At 42.8% G+C, this 26356-nt stretch overlaps 1 protein-coding gene across 1 annotated transcript in view; it reads left to right on the plus strand.

Annotated features, from left to right (window-relative positions):
* The window catches only part of MTHFD1L (methylenetetrahydrofolate dehydrogenase (NADP+ dependent) 1 like), a 187935-nt gene that overhangs the window by 20842 nt on the left and 140737 nt on the right, over positions 1 to 26356 (plus strand). The window contains exons 8-11 of the mRNA XM_055433111.2: positions 10860 to 10971; positions 17228 to 17316; positions 17594 to 17691; positions 20442 to 20615. Of these exons, the coding sequence (XP_055289086.2) occupies positions 10860 to 10971; positions 17228 to 17316; positions 17594 to 17691; positions 20442 to 20615 (473 nt within the window). The remainder of the gene's footprint in view (positions 1 to 10859; positions 10972 to 17227; positions 17317 to 17593; positions 17692 to 20441; positions 20616 to 26356) is intronic.

Here is a 26356-nt window from a genome sequence, read left to right on the forward strand (position 1 = left end):
AATCAGAAACAAAACTAAGAGAAAATGTCCCCGGGAGAGTGTGTCCAGCTTTGGCCAGTCCAGGCCCTCCCACTGGTCCTCAACTCCATGGCTGTGGACCTCTTCCTTCCCTGATGCCTGTGTTCCCTTCGAAGCCACTTCACATCAGGTCACGTCTCTTGGGAATTCCTGGTTTACCAATCACTCTTTCTAGGAATAGTATTCCTTCCTGCGATTTTGAGGGATATTTACATCAAGTTAGTTAAACAGAAATGGATTTCATCTCTATCAGCAGCCTAACAATCTAAGGATAGTCTTTGAATATTGTTCAGTCGCTCAGTCGTGTCTGACTCTACAACCCCATGGACTGCAGCACACCAGACTTCCCCGTCCTTCACTGTCTCCTAGAGTTTGCTCAAACTCGTGTCCGTTGAATCAGTGATGCCATCCAACCATCTCATCCCCTCTTGTCCCCTTCTCTTGCCCTCCATTTTTCCCAGCATCAGGGTCTTTTTCAGTGAGTCAGCTCTTCGCATCAGGTGGCCAGAGTATTGGAACTTCAGTTTCAGCATCAGTCGTTCCAGTGAATACTCAGGGTTGATTTCCTTTCAGATTGACGGGTTCGATCTCCTTGCTTTGCATATTGATTACACATAAAACTTTTGTGGACCCAGAATGTGAGGGATTGAGATTTGCCTTTTTAGAGCATTACACGAAACAGAGTGGGCTTCTGTATTTGGAAGCTATAGTTTATGCCTTTCTGAGTGTATCATTGACAATTAAGAATATGTTTTCTGCTTCGTTCTGGAGCGTCACTCCTGGGCTTTGAGATGCATTCTGCATTTACATGGTGGGAGGAGAGGAATGTCTGGGCATTGGTCCAGATTAGCCGCACTCTATAGAGCATCAGCTGTTGGTAAGCTAAAGCATTGGGTATGACATTTTTGGTTTGAGCTAAGGAATTGCCCTCCTTCCTGCACCCAGACATAGGCCCTTTGCTCAGCTCCTCAGGACCCTGGAGTGGACTGACACCCTGATGCAGGAGGGGTCAGCCCTCTGCCCCGTGAGAATGGGCCTACATGTAGAGACTCCCTCTTTCTCACCCCAGGGAGTTCATCCTGATTCCAGAAGGAAATGTTCTGAATGGAGTATTTGTGAGGCGGAGTGGTTCCTCTCTCCAGGATAGGGAGGCTGGCTGGCACCTCAGGGCTGTGCTCTCGAGCCTCCACACACACTCACACACACACACACACACACACAGGCGCACACACACACACACCCTATGCTCCACTGGTGCGCGCGCGCACACACACACACACACACCCCCCCTATGCTCCACTGGCGCGCGCACACACACACACACAACACACCCCCCCTATGCTCCGCTGGCTGAAAAGCGTCTTCTGACACAGCTGGAGGAGGATGGCAAAACGGCCTCCAGCTGCAGTGAATTGGGTCAGTCCCAGCTGCGTGTATAAGAAATAACTCAGAAAGAACAGAGCTGTTTTATTTTGTTTTTCTCAGAGGATCTTGTTTCTCCTTCTGAGCACAAAGATTGTCAAAACTAGCACTAACAGTAAAGGAAAAAATATAGGTCTTTCACACTTGAAGGATCAAAGTAGGCCAAGCTTTTTGAGCAAAAGTTAAATTATCAGTCGTTTTCCATGTTAAATTCAGTACATCACATGCCTTACAAAAGGCTTCAAAAAGTGAATTGGGAAATTCTAAATATATGCGTATTATACATAGGAGAGTTTGAAAAAATATTCTTTTCCCAAGATTGGTGGGGAAACGTTAGCTTCTAAACTGGACTAAATTAGCCATTTATATGAGTGCTTTTTCTTTTTTCTATACTTTTTTTAAAATACAACTTTTAATGCATTTGTTTTAAATCAGGTAGGAAATTACAACTGTAGTTTCAAACCAAAAATACAAGAATACTGACTTTTCTGGAAATCTGTATTTCCTCACACGGCTTGGAGCTAACTAACTAGTGTCTTTCTACTTCTTGTAGAGCAGGTCTAATGGCAATGAATTCCTTGTACTTTTTTTAATATGCAAATGTATTAAATTTGCCCTCTTTTTTTCCTTTTTTCGGCTACGCTGCATGGCATGTGGGATCTTAGTTCCCCAACCAGAAATGGAACCCCTGATCCCTGTAGTGGAATTGTAACCACCAGATCACCAGGGAAGTCCCCCTCTTTTTTTTTTGAAGTTCAGGTTTGCTGGATATAGAATTCTCAGTTGACAGGTCTTTTTTTCTTCCAGCACTTTAAAGCAGTAACATATGGTAATGGCAGTAAGGACGTCAAATAATCATTGAGTTAGGGGTCATAGTGAGCCAGGATTGTCCTTCACTCGTGTTACCTTGTTGATTCTGCAGCCATCCTATTAGGCGGACTCTCACTCTTCCCATATCACAGATAGGAAACTGAGGCTCAGAGAAGTAAAGAGACTGAGCAAATATATATATAATTTTAAAACGTTAGCGGTGACAGTACAACCAGTATTTTTAGCCATTATCTCATGCTGGCTCTTATTCCAGATAGTCACAAAACCCAGTCTTTAAAAGGACCTTCCAAGTTTAATATTTATTTAAATACCCCACAGCATAAGGGAACTTCATTCCCCAACCAGCAATCAGACCTGTGTGCCCTCTGCTTTGGAAGTACAGAGTCTTAACCACTGGACCACCAGAGAAATTTCCTAATGTCTGATAATCTTTGAGACCCCAAAGTATCCAACAGCTTGGGCTGGGGAACATCAGAGGGACCAAGGTCCAAGACATCTGACTTGGGTTGAGTTCACCATTTTTTTTATCCCCACTCTTACTAATCCCACAGATACCTTCCTAAGAAAAAGAAGCCATTTCTTCCCTGAGCTTTGAGCTTGTCACCACCCTTGCAGGCTCACTCTCCAGGAGGGATGTGTCTACCCTTTCGAGAGGGCAGGGTGGCGGCCACCCTGGTCGGTTGTATGGATTCGCAGTCCAGCCTTATTGATGTGAGTCCCTCCCCTGACCTTAGCCCTGTGTAATGCGTGAGTGGAGGAGAGACCACTGACCCTGGGGCGCCACAGATCTTGTGCCAAGTAAATACTGAGGCTATTGAGTAATGTGTGATGAAGTGACCTGGATAATGTAGGCCCCTGAATTTCTCTGTTTTCACTATTAATGGATTGAAAAACACCTTTGGATGTTAGCTCCCTTTCTTCTCACTCTTGTTTCTGCCTGATCATTGCGTTACTTGTTAACACCAGAGAAGAAGGTGAATAGAACTTTTGAAAGGCCCCAAATCAGACCATTTATATTTAGCAGTGTTGAGAAAAGGATCAGTGAGAGAATCTATTGAAACTTGGCATGAGGTCTGGAGGGGGTGTGTAAAGTCTCAGATGGTTCAAGACGTGTATTGCACAAAAGAACAAGGGCTCCAGGCTGTGTCTCTGCAGGAAACAGGCCAGTGGCATCACCTCCTGCCCGCCTCTGGATCGTCCTTGCTTGCCTGTCCACACCGTCAGCAGAGCCTGGCTGCATGTTTCACTCTTCCAGCATAAATGCTTCCTAAGGGTATAGAATTAGAATACTCCAGTGGGTAGGTCTTTGCATAGTCTGAGTCTTCCCAAGTGGCCCTAGTGGTAAAGAACCCACCTGCCAATGCAGGAGATTTAAGAGACTTGGGTTCGATCCCTGGGTTGGGAAGATCCCCTGGAGGAGGACATGGCAACCCACTCCAGTACTCTTGCCTGGAGAATCCCATGGACAGAGGAGCCCCAAGGGCCACAGTCCATAGAGTCACAAAGAGTCAGACACGACTGAGGTGACTTAGCACACACACACAGTTAGTCTATAATGATAGAACACCTTACGTTTGTGTACAGATTTCATTTTTCAAAGCCTTTTCATGTATTTTCTTATTAGCGTTACACCCTGAAAATAAGGTGTTATATGCAGTGCCTTGACCCTGGTCATCAATGACAAGAGCACAGCCTGGACTTGAATCCAGGTCTTGAAAACCCCCCTGCTGGCTCTTCCCTCTGCACCTCAGTTCCTCTCTATCAAGGGCAGTTTCTTCACTTCTCAGAGGAGGCAGCTGAGGCCAGAGAGTTACTCCAGGGAAGTGGCATGCAGGAATCTGTTAATGTGCATCCCAAGGTTCAGAATCAGAAAGCACAAGTGTGGCAGGAAATGCAATGCTGAATTATCCACTGTTAATGCATCAGTTCACATTCAGTTCAGTTCAGTTCAGTCACAGTCATGCTGTGATTCATGGGGTCTGACTCTTTGCGACCCCATGAATCACAGCACGCCAGGCCTCCCTGTCCATTAACAACACAGAATAAGCATAGATCACAAGGCTCTTCTGCCTCTGAATCGAGGCTCACTTCCTGTGGATCTGGGAACCATAACTTGATCTTACACATTTTTGTGCTACATACTTCTGTGTCTCTATCATATTAGATTATCTCTCATCACAAATACACACACACAGGTGTGAGCACACGCTTTTTCTCAGCCTTACTTTTTAGTTTTATTTCTTCCTAGGGTGTGAGAAAGGGAATTTTTCTGGATGAATCCTTCAAAGTATGTTTATTAGTGGAATTGAGGTTGTGTTTTCCTTTTATCATCCATCATAATTTATGTGAGAATCAAGGAAATGTGAAGAGGGATTAACTGTCTTTTCTATCATTTGGGACACAGCTGACTGTCTTTGACACTCTCTTCTCAATATGTTGAGCAGTAAGATGTTAAAGGAAGGTTATTTATTAACCCTTTGGGGTTTGACTCCAGGGTCAGGAAGATCCCCTGGAGGAGGAAATGGAAACCCACTCCAGTGTTCTTGCCAGGGAAATCCCATGGACAGATGGACAGAGGAGCCTGGCAGGCTACAGTCCCTGGGGTCGCAAAGGGTCGGGCATGACTGAGCCCTCAAGCACACCACTGCTCACTGGCTCCATAGGGAGGGAACACACTGGACTCAAAGGGCAGATTTTGCCTAGGCATGGTTGCCTATGCCCATTTCTATAATAAAGTCACTGAAGGGTTCCTAATTGCTTTTAGCTTGCTTAGCCATTGGGCATCATTTGGAACTGGTCAACAACACCCTTTCCCCTGAGGATGCTTGAGACAACCCAGTCATCCTCCCCTGACTCCTGGGTCAGGAAAACCAGACATGGCCAGAGTCATGTCATTTCTTCCTCTTCCTTTGTCATTTAAGATGAGTTCTGAGGGGTGCCTTAGACACCTTTTTCTTCCTGTTCTCCCTGTTTCCCTCGGAGATCTTATCCAAGCCTTAGTGTTTAGCTACATCTCTGATGCTGGCAAATCCCACCCTGCGTCCCCATCCTCCTTTCCTTTCTCAGTTCCAGGCATCCAGCTTCCTACAGAGGTGTCCTCTGCCTGCTGCTTGTACCATGCTTTCCCTCTCAGTTCCCCCAACCCTTCTCAATCCAGCCTCCGGTGTCATCATCCTAAAACACAGCGGATGGAGCGAGGGCAGCCAGGGTAGCCGTCTGACAGCTGCTTATCTGTTGTCAAGAGAAGGCCAGCAAATTCAAGAATTCGGCCTTTATTGAAAGAAAGTGACTTTTCATAAAAAAGAAAAACACCCCACTCTCATTAGGACTTTGCCATGAGACAGCCACAGGCCCTCCAGGCCCCATGAGATTTCACAGACACCCACTGTCATCACAGAGCCCTGTGAAGACTCTTGTGCAGAACATAATGTGATCTATAAAGCCTCTCAACCAGCTCAGGCTAACCGCAGAGTGTCCCAGTTCATTGAAAGTGAAAGAACAAGGGCCAGATCACCTCCCACCCTCCCTCCCTGGGGACCCCTCCTTCCCTGGGGACCCCACCCTGTACTTAACTATGACAGCTGCGAGGCCATTGCATGCGGACTGCCGGATGTTAAACATTAGCCGGTTGTTTAAGTATTTTACCAACTGTATGGGCAAAATACGTAGAAATAGAGTGTTTCTTTTCCATAGTTCAGTGTTTTGTTCTGCCCCTTCATCGGGAAGATCCTGGCTTTCAAATCTTGTAGTCCGGGCTCTTTATTTTCTGATTCTCAGCAACCTCAGTGTCTGCCCCAAGTGGAGTACCCAAGTGGAGATGACAGGTGAATGAGTGCATTCACTGAAGAATCCCGGGTCTCTTTCATTCTGTCCAATCGGTGTAAATTCAGAAGCACGTCGTTGGCTGGAGAGAGCACCAGCTGATTTTTTCAAAAGTGATATTCTTCATTTTGAACTTTGTTTCCAGAACTCTGTCCATAACATTTGAAGGATGTAGAAGCAGGTTTGTTAGGTCTCAGGTAGTTCAATCACGATTCTTCTTTTAAATCCTATCCCAGCTTTCTGTATGCATAGAAACCCTATACCTGTGGTTCATATATGCCCTTTTAAAATCGTCGATAGCAGAAGATAAATTCCTCTCTTCTGGCCAGGAATGTGAGGCTGTCTTTCCTGTAGTTTCCATTTTAAAAATGCATTTCCTTTGCTGAGTACGAAACTATGATGTTCCTTATAACATTGCGAGTCCTTGCGCTCCTATCCATCCTCTATCTCGCCCTCCATATTCTGAGACTTCTCACCCCTGCTTCCACCCCCCGAAAAGAAAAACTTCAAGAAAAATAGTTTTCATGGTATCTAAACCCTCTAGCATTCCCACGTGCTCCACACTAAATGCCTGCATATCTGTGTCTGGCGATTGTTTTAACATTTGGTCTTCCGCCTGGGGAGTGGGCGGTACACTAAGCTGCTTCCACTCAGACCTCAGCAGAGAAGGCAATATTTTGTTATGAGTAAAGTTTCAAGCCAGGCTTTGGCCGAGGTCCTTCCCATTAGGGAGGAAGAAAGTAGAAACAGCCAGTGAGATGATAATTCTCCTTGAATTGCAGCTCATTAAAAAAACCTTGCCTGGGCCTCTGTGGCTTATTTATTGATTTAAGCATCTAGCACTTTTCCTTTCCAGAAAGAATTAGCATCTCTATCGCAATCATGACTGTGGCAGGAGATTTTTGTCTTTTCTCTGGGGATTGACTGTCCTCCAGTTGCTTATTCGCACATCCCGCTTTCGAGTTGAGTCTAGGTATGCAGTTAAGGGGTCGGAATGAGATTTCTGAGATTTATAGGTAATGAAAAGAACAGGTTGTAGTGAAGATACCACGTGTAGGAAACTAAGCGCTCTTAGGGGACTTGAGTGAACCTGTGATCCTTGCTTTTTCCAAAATGAGCATTGCAGTCTTGTCCATATTAACTCCTTTTCTGTAGATAGTTTAACATGTTCTGTGTTTGCCACCGCTGAACGTGGAAATGGTGTTTCTTATCTGCTGATCACTTGCAACAGGTGTTAAACAATTTGCTTTACTCTCGAGTCTTACTGTGGTTGAGTGTCTGCAGTGGTAAAGGGACTCGTATATTTTCTTAATGCTGCTTAGTCGCTCAGTTGTGTCCAACTCTCTGCGGCCCTGTGGACTGTAGCCCGCCAGGCTCCTTTGTCCATGAAATTTTCCAGGCAAGTATATTGCAGCAGGTTGCCATTTCCTACTCCAGGGGACCTTCCTGATCCAGGGATCAAACCTGAGTCACTTGCATCTCCTACATTGCCAAGCAGATTCTTCACCACTAGCGCCACTAGGGATCCCATATGTTTCCTTATCAGACATTTAAAATTCTCTTTCCATGAAGACACATTTTTCCCCTAAAAATAAAAGCACCTACAAAGCTAGCCACTTTTCAGCTCTATCTGTTGAGAACCCATGTGACCATAACACACTCAGTTCAGTTCAGTGGCTCAGCTGTGCCTGACTCTTTGCAACCCCACGGACTGCAGCACACCAGGCTTCTCTGTAAATCACCAACTCCCGGAACTTGCTCAAACTCATGTCCATCGATCGGTGATGCCACCTAACCGTCTCATCCTCTATCGTTTCCTTCTCCTGCCTTCAGTCTTTCCCAGCGTCAGGGTCTTTTCTAATGAGTCGGTTTGCGTCAGGTGGCCCAGAGTGTTGGAGCTTCAGCTTCAGTGTCCTTACCATGAATGTTCAGGACTGATTTCTTTTAGGATTGACTGGTTTGATCTCCTTCCTGGTAATATTGACTGTAAGCCTCTTAATTTGTGTTCACACTGTCATGGTTTTTCCAGTAGGGACCTCTTTTTGAATGTAATTAATACCGACTCATTCCTATGCCTTAATAAAGGGTAATGCTGATAAACAGTGAGCACCTTAAAAACTGAAAAGCATTTGGGCTCCTTAGTGGTACTCAGTCAATTGCTGTGCCCTGTTTGCATGATCAGGCTTCCCTGCTGGCTCAGTGGGTAAAGAATCTGCCTACAATGCAGGAGACAGGAGATGCAGGTTTGACTTCTGGGTCAGGAAGATCCCCTAGAGAAAGAAATGGCAACCCTCTCCCGTATTCTTGTCAGAAAAATCCCATGGACAGAGGAGTCTGGCGGGCTACAGTCAATGGGGTCACAAAGAGTCAGACAGAGCTGAGCAACTAAGCATGAGCACGATTTGCATGATCGGATGGACCAGTGTTTCTGGGATGTTAATTTGCAAGGATTGGCTTTGTTGGCCTTTGACAAGATGTGCGTTTGAATTTTCACCCTGCTTCTCTATCAAGGGAGCTCAGAGCTGCTCTAGATCTTGGCTTTTTTGTTCAAAAGGTTCCTAAGACTCTAGCTGATGCGGCCTCTTGCCCAGTGTTACAGAGTTCTTAGCCGAGTCTGCAATGCTGTTTGGGCCCTGAAGCACTGTGACACTAGTCTGGTCCTGCCTGTACCTTTCATCACTCCGCATGTGCAGGCTGAAAGTGGATAAGGACCCCTACAGCCAGCTCACTTCCTGGGCTTTTGGATGGATGTGTAAGGGTAGTGGCAGTGAGGGTGTTTCTGTGTTTTGTCTTCCGTTCCTGTCTGTTTGATTCTGAAGAGTCTGCTATCAGTTGCAGGGCATTGAAGTCTGGCAAAAGCAATGACGGCAAGGTTGTCAGTACTGGAAAGTGGAGGGCATTCAGCCTCCCTCTTTCTGCCTCAGCAGTATTGAATATTCCAAGGCTGGGTCCACTGGGAAGATGGGGTGTACCACTGAGATTCTTGCACTCCTCAGTCTCAGTTTACTTGCCAATTAAATGGGCCTAATTGACACTACCCTTATGGCAGAGAGTGAAGAGGAACTAAAAAGCCTCTTGATGAAAGTGAAAGAGGAGAGTGAAAAGGTTGGCTTTAAGCTCAACATTCAGAAAACAAAGATTATGGCCTCTGGTCCCATCACTTCATGGGAAATAGATGGGGAAACAGTGGAAACAGTGTCAGACTTTATTTTTTGGGGCTCCAAAATCACTGCAGATGCTGATTGCAGTCATGAAATTAAAAGACGCTTACTCCTTGGAAGGAAAGTTATGACCAACCTTGATAGTATATTAAAAAGCAGAGACATTACTTTGCCAACTAAGGTCCATCTAGTCAAGGCTATGGTTTTTCCTGTGGTCATGTATGGATGTGAGAGTTGGACTGTGAAGAAAGCTGATCGCTGAAGAATTGATGCTTTTGAACTGTAGTGCTGGAGAAGACTCTTGAGAGTCCCTTGTACTGTAAGGAGATCCAACCAGTCCATTCTAAAGGAGATCAATCCTGGGTGTTCATTGGAAGGACTGATGCTAAAGCTGAAACTCCAATAGTTTGGCCACCTCATGCGACAAGTTGACTCACTGGAAAAGACTCTGATGCTGGGAAAGGTTGGGGGCGGGAGGAGAAGGGGACGACAGAGAATGAGATGGCTGGATGGCATCACCGACTCTGTGGACATGAATTTGAGTGAACTCCGGGAGTTGGTGATGGAAGGAGGCCTGGCGTGCTGTGATTCATGGGGTCGCGGAGAATCGGACACGACTGAGCGACTGAACTGAACTGAACTGAATGACACTCACATCATGTATTTATGAGCTGACATGCGTAATTGTCATTATTTTAGCTCAGTCCCTCCACATATGGATCCAGTTTGAAGTCATCAGGTGCTTACTTGGTCCTGGGATAGGTGGTCATTCTTGTGTTGACGCCAGAGCTAACGTTTCACCCTTCTTCAGAACTGTCCTACCAGACATGTTCCTCCAGCACTGTTACCAAAATACAAGCAGGGCAGACCTGTCTTTTGAGGAAGGGGTTGCATTCCAACCTTTTTCTTTAAGAAAACAAAACAAAGCAAAGCAGTTTGACAAGACACTATAACCAGGACGTCAAGGAAAGTGAGTGTTTTTTTCTAGACCAGCTCTGTCTCTCTCCTAAGTCAGGATGCTGCGTATGTTACCCTGCACAGAGTACAATCTCCTCCTCCCAGCAGTGCAGTTTCCTTGGCCTCAGCCTCTTTCTCAGTATTCCAGTTAGTGGTGAAAATGTGTCAGTGCTAAAAATACACATAGTATTTATGCTGGGACTTCCCGGTGGCTCAGTGGTGAAAGAATCCATTTGCAATGCAAGAGACACAGGTTTGATCCCTGGGTCGGGAAGATCCTCCAGAGAAGTGAATGGCAGCCTACTCCAGTATTCATGCCTGGAGAATCCCATGGACCGAGAATCCTGATGGGCTACAGTCCATGGGGTCGCAAAGAGTCAAACACGACTTAAGCGACTCAGCATGCAGTTTATATGCTGGAGTGACTACCTGGAAGAAATTTTTAAACCTTCCTTTCCAGGGTATGATAATCACGTTCAGTTTGCACTTAGTTCGTTTGTTAGTAAAGTCATTCTGTCAGTACATCAGTGAGGAGCTGACCTTGGGAATTGCGATTGTCATCTGTTACATGGAAGGCATTTGATGCTGATCATCACATCTTTATGCTACAGTTAAAAACATGTGTGGTATTTCTCTTTTTCTTTTTAGCTACAGGACGCTGACATTGTGGTCTTGGGCTCACCCAAGCCAGAAGAGATTCCGCTTTCTTGGATTCAGCCGGGAACTACTGTTTTCAACTGTTCGCATGACTTTCTATCAGGTAAATGGCTTCAGGTTGGTGCCGGGCCACGATCAAAACCGGCGAGATTGCTGTGAGAAAGGTTAACCTTACTCAGAAAGAGTAAGTTCCTGAAATGATGGTTACTGTCAACATAGGAACACGGTTAAGGTGACCGTCTTTTCAGTTACTTATATTGGAACCATATTGTTGGGCAAAGAGCAACCAAGATGCCAGTTGCAGTAGCAGCCGCCTCCCTGCCTCCCCCCTCACTGAAATGTCCCCTACTCTCCTCTAGCATCAAGCAGACAAGTCAGTTGTGACCTACAGCAGGCAGTTTGTACATGTGTGAGGTAAACTAGGAATAGTATTTCTCACACACAGTCTTTCTAAAACAGCAGAATGCTTTCTCCGAAAGCAATCTTAGGTGAACTTCAACACATAAAAGTAGATGAAAACACAGCTGCCAGAGGGAGGGGAGTGGAGACCAGCTCCCCTGTGTTCATAATTTCCCTTTCCAGCAACCCCTCAAGCCCCAGAGTCAATTCAGAATGCTGGGAAAGTCACCCTTAGAAACAGAAGAGGTCTTGGGATGGGTGTCGATATTTGATGGTATTTGCTCAGGGATCCAGGAACGTCCTGGATCACATCAGGTCACTCTCAGGGTAGCTGAAGCTGTTCCAACGCCAGGATGCTCACCCAGCAGGGCTAGTAGGAGCTGATCCAGCGGGCAGACCCTTTTCTCATTCACGGGAAGACACTCAGGCTCCGAGAGCTTTGAACCACACCCAGCCCACCCTCTCAAGTCCCATGACCTGTGTATGCAAGAGACAATGGCAGAGGAAGACAGAGAACCTTCCTTCCTTGTTGCCTCTGGCTCCCAATTTCAACATGGGGTGGGAATGCGGGGCTGTACTAAGCTGTCCAAGAGGATGGTTTTTTTTTCTTTTCCCCCAAAGCTGGTCAAAACTTGAGCCAAAAGGAGTAGGAGTCTCTACCCGTACAGGCTTTCTAGACCTTGAAAGTTAGGCAGCCTCGCAGCACACAGTGACATAGAGAATAGTATCAAGGAGAAAATAAATAGAACTTCTGATTCAGTCACCTTGGGATGACCATTGTACATTTTTCCACTAAAAAAGCATTAAACTTAATTGTCCTGGCACATAATAGAAAAGAAAGGAATATGCTAAAAGCTTTACTGAAATTCATTTAACTATTTCTACAGAAAGAGAAATAATGCACCGTCCTCTTTAGGAAATGTAACTCCTCCCAGAATTGACCAATCAGATTAAAAGCCCCTGGAACTGAAGGGTGCAAGGTGGTTTGGGGTGTTTTTGAAGGGAAGATGCTCAGGAATTTTCCAGAATGCTCATGTACTCAACTCACAAACACACACATGAATGAAGTAATTAGAGGTACAATATAATATGAAATGGAATTAATGGCTTTCTTTTTAATAAATAGAAAGCATGCTCAATTCTTTACTCAGTTCTTTGAAATATAAGTAGTTTGTGGGTGTAACTTTTTTTTCTGAAAAGAAAAAAGTGCTTAGCCCATTAACAGCATACGTGCACTGTTTTGGAAGGCAACTCTGCTCACCACTGTACCACCAATGCCATGCCCTGTTTTAATTTGCTCAGAATCCTAGTGGGATCAGGAAAGTCAGTTATGACTTTATTGTCATTTTTTTTTTAAGGAATGCTTCCCTGCTACGGTGTTTACTTGCTGTTTTTTATTAGAGTTTTATTTTTAGGGTGATTTTGGCTCAACCCTGGTTGGAGGTAGGAGAGTTGACTTCAGTGTTGTTTTGGAATCCTGTGAGCCCTACAGTTACATGAAGGTTGATGTATGTTTTACGGTCGAAATGGTGCCCTATTTCTAATGTGTTTCTTTTTTTAAGACCATTATTTTTTAAAAGGTATTTTAGAAACATTAAATTTTGGTGCACCAATTCTCTTTAGGAGGGGGAAAAAAAGATTCTGTAGATAGATTGTAGTTTATTTTTAGTTTATCTGCTCCAGTAGTAGAAGTTTTATTGATTTTTGAGTGCACAGAATATTACCTGACACATTGGAAGGGCTTAGTAAATACTATGTTGAATGAGTGACTAAACATGGATTCAGGATTATCCTCTGGTTACCGTTTTAAGTTAGTTTCAGATATAAAGACATTTCCTTAAACTTGTTCTCCACTTAAAAAAACAGGGCTGACGGGGCAGAGGCAAAGATGAAAAAACACTATGCTGATTAAACAGATGAACGTTTTCCAGTAGGCACTATTTATAATAGCATTTCATTTCTCAGTAGTCAGAAGTTTTTGTTTTAGCAACTTTGATTAGTATGAGAATTTAATCTCTGAATAAATTGAAGAAAGGCTTTTTCCCTCTTTTATTTATAATTTTCCACTTGAAGCAAGCAAAGACCTTTTTCAAGCATTATTAAAAAGAAACTTGCTTTTATTTCAACTTAAGAGGTAAAGAATGTTTAGTATACTTATGATTGGGTGAAGGCAGGGCTTTATACTGAAATTTTCCTGGTCATCTTAATGGTACAGGGTTCCCCTTCCCCACCTTGTAAAAATAGATGGGATGGGGTGATTTATGATGAGGTAATTCTATAGGGGCATTTTATTGAATATGTAATCCCCAGAGAGATTTTCCTGATGGCTGATAGCCCAGAGGCAGTGCTTGGAAAACAATTACACCTAACTTGTTGGATTGGGTCCCTCTTCTGTGGCATAAGTCTCATGTTTAGATTGAAAACAGGGCCATAGCAGAGTTCAGTTGTCTAGGTACAAGAATTTTATTTTATAAAACATTATTTCAAATGAAAGAAATGGGCTCTGATTTTGTAATGCTCTACATGCTAAAGGTCAAAATTCATCCTCAGCAAAACCATTGTGTACGTATTATTCAGACTCAGTTTCTGATGTACCAAATGAGATAAAGGAGATACTGGTCTGGAGCCCAGAGAAGAGTGTCAAAATAGAAACAATGGGTCAGAGTAGTTCAGAGAGAGCATCATTTGAAGCAAACGTGATTGTATAGAGTCAGAGGGCTACATCCCAGGACTCAGGCTAATCAGAGTTGCTAAGATTCCCAGGGTGGTCTCAAAGCAGCTCCTCTTTGAAATGGGCCCTTCTGATTTCCAGGGAAACATATTATAACACTTTAGCCTTAAATTTTCTCACTGTAGCAAGTTTGGTTATTGTAAGAAAAATGATAAGTGAAAGGCCATCTTTTACAGGGATTCACTGACTTGTCCCTGGAGGAAGGAGCTGTGAGTTAACGGGGAGGGTTAGTGGGAAGTGAAAAGAGCCATTTGGTTTGGGAGCCCTGCTCAACTTACAGACTGAGTGTGGACAGCCCTCCGGGTACGGCCTGGCCTCTACATAGGCAGCGGGGGTGGTGAGGTAATGATTTCCTTTTTTGAGTCTCCTTTGTCAAGAAATTTATTAACCATGTATTCTAGATTCCCTGAGTTACCATCGTAACTGCTTCAGTTTCTCCAGATTCAGAACTTTCCATTCCATTTTAAGACGGCACTGATTCCTGCTACAAAAGCAGCACAATGGTTGTGATAGGAAAGGTTTGAAGTCGACTCTTTGCGACCCCATAGACTGCAGCCTACAGGCTCCTCCGTCCATGGGATTTTCCAGGCAAGAGTATTGGAGTGCGTTGCCAGTTCCTTCTCCAGAGGATCTTACCAACCCAGGGATCAAACCCAGGTCTCCCACATTGTAGGCAGACGCTTTACCATCTGAGCCACCAGGGAAGCCAAAGTATACCATAGGGAAGAAAAACACAGCTTCTGACCCAGTCAACTTGAGATATCCATCTTAGATTTTTTCCCATTTAAAAAATTACACTTCATTTTATTGGCTGGAATATAGTAGAAGGAAAAGCAAATAATACGCTAAAGCATTACTGAAATTCAGATAACTTTCTTTAAAATGAGAAATGCTGGTTCCTACAAGAGTTCTAAAGTTTGAGATATGTGTGTCTTTTGTGTTGTCTTTTAAACTCTTCCTTGATTTTAGCTGCATTCTATTGTATGCAAGTCAGTAGCTGAGAGTGTGAATTTGTTCACTGTGCAATTCTATGGGTGAAGTAATCTTCACTCACATGGGTATTCATAATTATACTCCTGGAACATCCATTTATAAGTTGAATGCAACTTTTTCTTATTTCCCCATCATTTAAAGGAAGAGGTAAGAATGAGGGAAGCATATTTCTTTTCCATAGGGATTGGATAAGACCTTTAGATCAGATCTCTAGTGGTTCAAACAAAACAGGTCTTTCTCATTTTCTAGACTCTTGACTTTTGCCTAAATATGATGTATAAAACTGAAGTGTTGCTAATCTCTTTAAACAATACATGAGGGATATGATTTTCTAACACCCTTAATACATTTGACAATAGAACATCACAAACACTTACTCTTAAGTGTTATGTGCTCTTTCTTGCAAAGGACTGTCAGGAAAATGGATAAATTTAAGAGTGCAGTTCAGTTCAGTTCAGTGGCTCAGTCATGTCCAACTCTTTGCGACCCCATGAATCGCAGCACACCAGGCCTTCCTGTCCATCACCAGCTCCCGGAGTCCACTCAAACTCATGTCCATCAAGTCGGTGATGCCATCCAGCCATCTCATTCTCTGTCGTCCCCTTCTCCTCCTGCCCCCAATCCTTCCCAGCATCAGAGTCTTTTCCAGTGAGTCAACTCTTCACATGAGGTGGCCAAAGTATTGGAGCTTCAGCTTTAGCATCAGTCCTTCCAATGAACACCCAGGACTGATCTCCTTTAGAATGGACTGGTTGGATCTCCTTGTAGTCCAAGGGACTCTCAAGAGTCTTCTCCAACACCACAGTTCAAAAGCATCAATTCTTCGGCGATCAGCTTTCTTCACAGTCCAACTCTCACATCCATACATGACCACGGGAAAAACCATAGCCTTGACTAGACGGACCTTGGTTGGCAAAGTAATGTCTCTGCTTTTTAATATGCTGGTCTAGGTTGGTCATTCCTTCCAAGGAGTAAGCGTCTTTTAATTTCATGGCTGCAATCACCATCTGCAGTGATTTTGGAGTGGTCCAAAAAAGAATAAGATAGTCTCTTACTTCAAAAAATTTACTGTTAACAGCATAGGCTAAAGCATTTTTACATGTGTGTTTACTTTTCACAAACTTCCTAAGTGCCAACCACAGTAGAATTCTTATAAAATGCTTCTCTGTATTTTGGAATCCATGTAATCCTCAAACTTAATATCCTAAAATATAATTTCTCAGTTTTTTAAAAAACATTTTATTTGGTTGCAGCACTTGGGATCTTTAGCTGGGGCACGCGAACTCTTGGTTATGGCATACGGGATCTACTTCCCTGACCAGGGATTGAACCTGGGCCCCCTGCATTGGGAGCACAGATTCTTAGCCACTGGATCATCAAAAGAAATCCTCACTTCTCAGCTTTGATGGAGAGTTGGCTCTGTCACTTTTTTTTTTTTAATAATTTTATTTATTTATTTCCTTTGGGCTGTGCTGGATCTTTGTTGCTGCTCAGGCTTCCCTCTCATTGCAGCGAGTGGAGGCTCCTCTGCAGTTGCAAAGCGCGAGTGCTTCATTGTGGTGGCTTCCCTTGTCGCAGAGCACGGGCTCTCGGGTGCATGGGCTGCAACAGTTGTGGTTCCAGGGCTCTGGAGCACAGGCTCAGTCATTGTGGCAAATAGGTTTAGTTGCTTCGTGCACGGGGTGTGGGATCCTCTGGAACCACAGATCGAAACTGTGTCTCTTGCACTGGGCACACAGATTCTTTACCTCTGAGCCCGCCTCTGTCACTTTTAGGACAAGGATTTGACAAAGCCTGATCTGTCACACAACACTTTACCTGGGCTTATTCTGTGGGCATTTAGATCTTCCTTTTTATACTTTGTAATTATACATGGAATTGCTTTGACTTTATATGTATTGTTTAAACATACATATAATATGCCAGGCACTTTACGTACCATATCACATTCAGTTCTCACAAAACTCTGTGAGGTTGAACAACATTAATTAACAAGCCCAAAGTCACAATTGCCAGTAAGAGGTAGAGGCAAGATTTTAATCCAGTCAAACTCTAAACCTGTGGCCCAGTTGGGAGCCCCAAGGCTATGCCAGGACCTATCTGGTGACCTGTAGCTGTGCCATGACACGCTCCTTGGTTGAAAATGAGAACGTCATTCATCATCCTGGCATTTTAAAGGGAAAAAACAGTAGGCTACGAATGACGATATGCTGAAAGTCTTTTTTTCTTTCCCCAGGGAAGGCTGCATGCGTTTCTCCTGGCGTCCATGGCATTAGTCCCATCGCCGAAGATGTGAGTCTCCTTGCTGCCGCTCTGCGGATTCAGGTTTGTCTGACCCAGTTATTTGAGAATTTTTGAGTTAATGAATACAAAGTTTTTAAAATAGTACTTGGATCTCACATTTTCTTTTTTTAAGAAAAACCTACACATTTAATTACATGTGAGTAAAATTATTCCTGAGGTCCACTTGGATTATTTTGCAACTTTTGTTCCTTTTCATGACACAGTATCCCTGAATGATGCTTGTTATTTTCATAGTTTAGATACATAAGCTGTCAGCTTTTACTTGTCTAACATCCCTTCCTTCCTACCACTATTAAAGAACATGGTCAGCAGCGGAAGGAGATGGCTCCGTGAGCAGCAGCACCGCAGATGGAGACTTCACTGCTTGAAACTTCAGCCTCTGTCCCCTGTACCAAGGTATTTGGGTGATTCGTTTATATTGACATCAGCTTACCTTAGATACCCAAAGTTATCCATTGGATGGGGGCAAAACTCATGGTCTTATGGCTTTGATGGTAGATAGCGTTCTCTAATCAAATTGCTGCACTGTTTTTTTTGTCCTTTAATTCTTCCAAAATTAAATAATAATGAGCATGTTTACCATATTCTATCGATTCTAAGATGTAGATTTTTTTCATACCTCTGAAATCAGCATGCACCTTCCTTTCAAAGATGTATCTTGTATTCAGTGGTAATGTTTTTTCTTAAAATAATGGTACCTTAGATTTGACAAAATATGGTACTTTTTGGATATGCTTTTCCTTGTCAGAGATGCCCAACACACAATCAGCTTGGTCTGAAGGGCCTTATAGGTTTCTATGCTGGGGGTAGATGACCAACCAAACCAGTCACCGTTCCATGTGGGAGTGGAGCTCCTCTTTCTTCAGAACATAGTGGTATCTGCTCTCTGACAGGACACTCTGAGACAGTCCAGATGGATATTTTCTTGAGTGATAGGTAATGAAGTGAAAGCTACATATTCCCTCTGTATGAATTTGGAAATACAAACTGCGGGACAGTCTCAGCATGTGATTTTAGAACAGTTCATGAGATAAGCTATCTCAGCCAGATAGATAACAGATGCATTTTCCAGCCTCATAGTGAATCCCCTATGGTTGCCCCTCTATTACTGAATTGGCCCAACCCCCTTCCTGCAGGAGGCACCCTTAAGGCCAGCGATTTAACAGGTGATCCTGCCTGCCGTCTTGGAATACACAGAATGTAGGCACTAACACCACCAGGAACTGACTCCTTTTTCACTGATAACCAGTTGCTTTTCAGAACTGACCTGTTTCCTTGGGTCACAGCCAACCACTATGATTCGATTATACCCACCAGGCTGGTGAAACCCTCCAAGCTATGTTTTCAGTCCTCAAATAGACTAAACATCTTAGTCATCTTCTGGTTCATTAATACATAAATTCCAAGAAATGTTCTTTGTTATAACCGTCCTTGTATTAGTGCTATCTGTTTCATAAAATATTTCTTGATTACTTATTTTGTTATCGCACCTTCATTTTTCGAAGTCAATGAATACATTCTATTCTCAGAGAGCTTAGAAAAAAATTGAGACGAACTCAGCCAAATTGTGTACCAAAGTCTTTGTACAAATCCAAATAAATCCACTTGGAGGGGAAAAGCCCTTAAATTGCTTAAGCAAATCTGACTTCTAGCACCACTGGGGAAAGAAAATCAGGCTGAGTAGTTTATAAATCACTCAGAAAATCAGAATGATGTCACCGTCACTCTTAGGCGAGTGAAGAGAAAACCTGGGAGATAGTCCAAGAGTAGCCTATTCAATTTAGGAGACTGTGGGAGGAGAGAGACAGAAAAAATGGTGTAGCCAGGAGGGTAAAATGAAGTGGGACCGTGGACAGTGAAGCAGGGAGGATAGCCAGAAAGGAAAATGCTAGGGGATCTGGAGGAGAAGTCAGATGTGTGTGTAGTAGCAGTCACTCAGTTGTGTCTGACTCTTGCCGACCCCACGGACTGTCGCCCACCAGGCTCCTCTGTCCATGGAATTCTCTAGGCAAAAATACTGGAGTGGGTTGCCACATCCTTCTCCAGGAGATCTTACCCACTCAGGGATCAAACCTGGTTCTCCTGTACTGGGGGCAGATTCTTGACTGTCTGAGCGACCTACCTTGCTGCAGTCACAGAGCTCCACCCACATCCAGGCCAAGACACCCGTCCCCCTCTCCAGCTCAAGAGTGTATTGGAAGTAGGTTTAGTGTGACTTCTTGCACGAAGGTCAGGTTTCATGGGTCATGGAGGAGAACACAAGATAATGAGGACTGAGAGTAGATTGTCTGCAGTAGCAACAGAAAAAAATAGAGCCTGCCAGTGGAGAGACCGCTGTGCCCCAGAATTGGGGCTCCAGGACCAATCAGGAGACAGCTGCACCATCAGACATCAGCCCCCCAGACTAAGTCACAGACAGGTGGATTGGACAAACCCCCGATAAGAGAAGCAGCTGAGCTCAGGAGCCCTCTGAGAAGCTCAGCACATGCTGATTTCTGTAGCATTCCTGTTAAGATGAGGGGCAACATGTGCACCATTGTTTGCCCAGCAACACTTCGGAGTTCCTAAAATTTCCTATGTCTGAAGTTGAGCTTCAGGGCACTAGCTCCATTTACCGACAGTTATGTAATTAATGAAATATTTTGAAATGCAGTTTTGGACTTGAACTAGGGAAGTGATAGGAAAAGTATGGACACAGATGAAACACAAGAGCATTTCCACATATTTGAATTGCCAAGAGACACATGTGGCTAGCCCAGTAGGAAAGCATTATGCAATAAGCCCTGTATTCCTGGTTGAAGAATTCAGCGATGACCCAGAGAAGACCTTGTACTCTAATCATGGTATTATCTTTAAGGGTGGCCTTTGGGCACATTGTTATATGCCGTCTCCTTTCCTATGACAGAGATGTATCCTTATACCTGGGCAGTTTAGAATTATGACTTTTGGAGTTGTTTCTCTGTCTAAAGGAACGTACTGTTTTCTCATGTACTTTAATTGTTAGCAGTTTTACATAATCCTACTTGGGGAAAAGTACCACAAGGCATTTGATTTAATTGTTGGCGTGGTGGGTGGATGTTTTCTACACTAGCAGCGACCACCTAAGCTGAGCAGACTCTCTTACCTCTTCTGTTCCCCCCACCCAGTGATATCGAGATTTCGAGAGCACAGACTCCAAAAGCTGTGGAGATCCTTGCCAAGGAGATAGGATTGCTTGCAGATGAAATTGAAATCTATGGCAAAAGCAAAGCCAAAGTACGTTTGTCCTTGCTGGAAAGGTTAAAGGATCAAGCAGATGGAAAATACGTCTTGGTTGCTGGGTAAGAGCTATTTTTTAAATCTCTTTTACTAAGAATTCACGTTTATAAAACTCTGTACCCTATTTATATCGCCATACCCCTCGAATCCATCTTCTTCTCCAACTTGACATTATTTTGTCTATTTCACTTGGTACTCCTTCATTTGATGTGAGATAAGTTTTTGTTTTCAGTGCAAACCAAATGAGCCCCCTCCACAGAATGTAAAGTGTAACAAGTTCCTAATCCAGGGCTGGGCTTTCTGTTTCTCATATTGTGCTTTGATCACCCTGGTTCCACCTTGAATTTTTCGTTTTCCTTTTCATGATTAAAATCAAAGTAAGAATTGAAAGTAAAAATATTTTGAGCTGAACGGTGTGCTTTTTTGGGTTCTCCTTAGAAATAACATTGAAAAATGAACAGATACTTGGTGAGATGTCAGACTTTTCAGTTAGTAACCTTAATATTTATGATTTTGCATTAAAAAAACTCATTTCTCTTTCTTGCATTTCAGAATTAATGTTGGGTTGTTTACATTTATGTCACTCATTTTATAAAAGGCAAATGCATAGTTTTCTTGAGAAGGAGCATTGGCTTTATTTTGCCTCTTTTTTTTTTTTTTTTAAACATTCACCAGCTAAAGAACGATAGAAAACAAGGGATTTCAAATATTTATTTAATGTGACCCAAGGGAACATCAGGAGACCATATAAATTCCTTTGTTGTCTTAAAATGTCATTGCATTGACTTACTAATGATATATAGGCCAAGGCTTGGGGCACAAAACCTTATTTATTAACAAGAAGAGACATTTCTGTTATAACTGGACTTGACTCATAGTTGAGTTGTTTTTTACATATCTAATTATTCATGTAAGTGCTGTCTTTTTCTGGTTATAAAAATCATGCATACTTGTAAAATTTGAAAAATACAGAAAGTTATAAACAAGAAAGTATAAACAGTTGTTCACATTTGAGACCGTTTTGACACAGATGCAGTCCATCATGAATGCAATCATCCTGCACACGCTGTTCTGTAAGCAAGCAGATTGTTAACAGTATGTTGTATACCTATCTCCATGTGAGTCCGTGTCGAGCTATGTTACCATTTTGCATGACTGCATGACATGATACTGCTCACATCCAGGTTCTTCAGTGTGCTGGTGGTTGGGACTTGGAGTAGTGCTAATTGTGGTAAAAATACCTGGCATGAGGGTGGGTTCCATTTTACAATCCTCCCAGCATTGAGAAGCACAGCTGTGCCTCAGCCACTGATAATACAGCGTGTTTCTAATTCTTTGAGTGTGCTGAGGCAGAAAAAGAGATCTGAAAATATCATAGAGATGTCCCATAATTTATTTAACCAGTTCTCTATTGACGGGGTCTTAAATTGTTTCCCATTTTTGGCCATTATAAACAGTGCTGAAATTAACAACCTTGAGCATGCATCTTTGTACTCTTATCCAGTGATGTTCTTAGGGAAAAAAATCCCTAGCGATGAACTCAATTTTTCATTCCTGCAAACAGAGATAAAAGTGCAAATAAAGCAAGGTCGCATCATTAGCATCACCGCTTTAATGGTGCAGTGATCTCTCTGTATTTCTTCCTCTGCCTCCCTTCCCCTCCCGCCCCCTTGTTCTTTTCTCAGTCTTCTTTGGCTGTTGTTTTCTTAAAGGGATGGAGGGCTGGAGTCATCCAGTGACTGTTTTTAAGGAATTCATACCTTGCTGCAGCTCCTCGATTTTGTGGCTTAAACCTCTCTCAGGCTTCCAGACTCACGACAGCTAGAGTCCCAATCCTAGTGGGATCCTCTCCAGCCTAGGAACCCAACCCGGATGTCCCCATAACTGAGCTTCAGGAAACCTCTTCGAAAGCAGGTGTTGGCCCCATCGGAGGCACCCTCTGGAGCAGATCTGTGGAAGGAGCCAGCTGACTTGGGGGGACTCCTGGGTCCAAGATTTTGGAGTAAATATCTAGTCATTGTTGCTTTTCTGGAAGTGTGCTTAATAAGAGTTTGTTTACCGTGAATACATTAACTCTTAGACATGAAAAGTGAAAGTTGCACAGTCGCATTCAGCTCTTTGAGATCCCATGGACTGTAGCCTCTTCCATGGAATTCTCCAGGCAAGAATGCTGGAGTGGGTTGCCATTTCCTTCTCCAGGGGATCTTCCCAACCCAGGGATTAAACCTGGGTCTCCTGCGTTGCAGGCTGATTCTTTACCAACTGAGTCACTCAGTTCAGTTCAGTCGCTCAGTCATGTCCGACTCTTTGCGACCCCATGAATCACAGCATGCCAGGCCTCCCTGTCCATCACCAACTCCCGGAGTTCACTCAAACTCATGTCCATTGAGTCGGTGAGGCCATCCAGCCATCTCTAGGGAAGCCCTATTAGACATGAAGAACTTCCAAAACAAATTGAGCATCTTATCCACATATTTGTCGTCCCTTCTCCCAAGCTTTAAGTGCTCTTAGTAGGCATGTTTGCTGGTTTTTCACCATGCTTGAGAGAGGAGGGATTAAGGAAACTCAGGAGGATGCATGCAGTCTGTTTTTGAAGGAGGAATCAGGCAGCCATTTTCCACATGGAGCGGCTCTGCTTTGAGCTTGTCAGTATTGGAAATAAAAGCACAAATCTAGACAAGACCCTGCCCGTCACTGGGAACACAGAATTGATATTTCTGAAACAAAGCCTCTGATGGTATCATTTTCAGATTCCTAATTTGAAGTCATACCATCAAGGCCTGGCCTCCAGCCACATGCCGGAGAGTGCCCACCAGCCTGGCCGTCTAGGATTGTTGCTTCATGTTGGCCCATACCCAGTAGAGTGTTGTTCCGTACTGGCTCTGCTGGCCTTTATGTGTGTCACTGAGCTGAAGAACACTGGCTGCTATGTTGTACATGGAAGTGAAAATTAAATCTGAATTCTTAAGTAGAGATTTAACCCCAAGAAATCAACAGTTCTTTTTCTGAAACAAGGGTATAAATTCCCTTACACAACTATGAAGGAACGAAAATCCAAATTGTATTCCTTTCACCTGCATTGAAAAAGAAGCCTTGAGTGTAGGACTTTGAGCCATATATAAGCATCTGTCACAGAGTTTGATGGTTTTTAGAAAATAAATACCTCACTATGTTCTGTAAGACAGGAAGGAATAAACTCCCCTCACCAACTCACAAGGGATATCTTCCTAAGTGTGTAAACTGCCTTTGTTATCTAATTTTTTAATAGCTGCATGTTAGAAATCAGTTTAAAACAGCAAGACATTAATTTTATTTGTTGTCTAAAATGAAAACTTTATTTGAAATAAAATCATCTTTAATTTTGGTCAGGTCAGTGGTGGAAAAGTGACATTATCAAGCCATTATACACATGGTTGCAGCTTCTTTAGAAATATAAATTACCCATCCATTAAATGGAGAATTTTTTTCCTTTTCCTGAAAGGTATTTTTTTAATCTGAAAATTACTTTGTTCCATCGACTAAAAATTTAGCGTAAAGAAAAGTTAAAAAGAGAAGACAATCTCTCATTACTCAGAAGTATTCAAAATTTTTATATTTTCTTCCAGAATTTTATCTCTGCTTCTATCCTTTTTTACACATTGAAATCATGTCATAAATACTGTTTTGTGTCCTGCTTTTATCCCTGAATACTGTAAGTCTTTTCTCATGCTTTAGAAAAATTCAGATACCCAAGTAATTTTTCAAAAGACCTAAATAACAAATATTTGTTATTGTACATTTGAATTCATGTACAAATGTGATTTAAATATATCAACAGTGGGATTAAAATATAAAACCGTGGGATTAAAAAAATCTTCTACTATTAATAACCCAAATGCAAAACAGATTAATTCATTTTTAAAAGCTATCCTTCAAACTTTAGTATTTTTTATTCCGTCAGAATCATCTGTATTTCATCAGCTACACTTCGCATGGTATTTACACCTACACATCACTTTATTTGCTCTGCCTGACAAAATGAAAAGTATTGGGAATTGTTCAGGGAAAGATGCCAAAAGAATCTTAGGGGCTCTTGAGTTTTACATATTTTCCCAGTTACACTAATGAAAAGGAATTTGTTTGAGAACTTGACTCGGAGTGCAGCTGCAGGGCATTGAAAGTGTATGGGTCTCCATCCGTCCTTCACTGATTTCCATAAAGAAGTTTTTAGAATTTCTCTGAATCGTGTGGACCGAGCATGTCAAAACTGTGAATACGCTGAATTTCACATTAAAGAAAACTTTTCACATCACTGTTTTTTTCTTCTAGAGTGCTAAATAGCTGATTTGATTTTATTTATCTTTTAATGCTTCAAACAGTTTTGGTCAGTGTAAAAATAACTCAATTGACTTTTCTGAAGTTTCAGTTTTCTGCTTTGCATAAGTATTTAAAGATCTGTGAGGTTTTTTTCTGTTCACATGGCCTGCAGAGCAGAACAAAATATTTAGAAGCAACCAGGGACTTTGAACTGTTGGCCTCAGTCAGTTGTGATGGGAAACACAACCAAGTGAACCACGGTTACCCATTTTTATCATTAGGTTTAAAAAGGTTTTTAAAAAACCTTCCCAATCCTGCAGATGCCTGCGATGAGCGATACGTATTCAAATCCTCTTTAAGCAAAGATCTTTGGAGTTCACGGTTCAACCCATGGCTAATGGCAATAATACTGTCCAACAGGATTCTAGATCTCAAGAAACGGATCAATTTTATGACTTCTTTCTGCATAAGCAATCTCTTGGACCTTTGAGTAAACTGTAAGCTTCTTTTAGTATGAGTCCAAAATGTCACAAGGACTTTCCAGGTGTCTCAGTGGTAAAAAGACTCTGCCTGCCAAGCAGAAGACGCAGTTTGATTCCTGGGTCCCCTTGAGAAGGAAATGGCAACCCACTCTAGTATTCTTGCCTTGGAAATCCCATGGACAAAGGAACCTGGTGGACTATGGTCCATGGGATCTCAGATTCGGACATGACTTAGCGATTAAAAAACAACAAGAAGTCATCACAGAGTACTTTAGTTCATTGTTTACCTGTAGTTGACAATGAATAACATTTTGTCTTAGGAAAGGTATCATTTCTTTTCCTAATGTGTTTTGCTCATCTGTGCTTGGATGTGTGACAGAAATGCAATAGAAATAGTCCTTCACTTCAGCACACTTGTAGTAATAATGCCCTCAGAAAAGTTAGAGAATAAGCACAAAATGATTCCTGTGGGAGGGAGCAGGTGAATCTCCTGGGAGAAGATGGGGAAGATAATGAAGCAAACCCACAGTTCCATCTCCATAATGTTCTTACAGAAAAGGAAATTAGGTTAACATGGCGCTTGTTCTTTCCTAAGTCAACTGAATCATTGGGAACCTGAGCTAAAGATCGCGAGACAACAATTAAGCCAAATTTTGATGCCAAATGTAGGAATGAGGCAAAATAAAATTTTTATTGTAACCCTCTTTTTGATTGCTCCCCATAAATACTTCCTACTTTCTGGTTTTCCTGAATTGTATTAGTTGGCAGAACGCGAAGCAGTCCTGTGTTTCTAATTAAGAGTTGGATGGTTAGCTGAAGCTTTTGGGAGGTCATCTCTGGGCGTGTCTGCTTTTGGCTCTCTCCAGCAGCGATGTGAGTGATCCTTGGGGATGAAAATATAATCCTTCTTGTGACATATTTAAGTCAAGCCTGTATTCAAGTAAAGCCCATACTCCTTTGCAGGCCATAAAGGCCACTAGAATACTTAACCCACCCTACGTGTGACCTGCATTTTCTTGAAGATC

This window comes from Moschus berezovskii, chromosome 10, assembly GCF_049115385.1.
Source record: "Moschus berezovskii isolate FMDL1 chromosome 10, NW_MosBer_1.0, whole genome shotgun sequence".
Taxonomy (NCBI): domain Eukaryota; kingdom Metazoa; phylum Chordata; class Mammalia; order Artiodactyla; family Moschidae; genus Moschus; species Moschus berezovskii.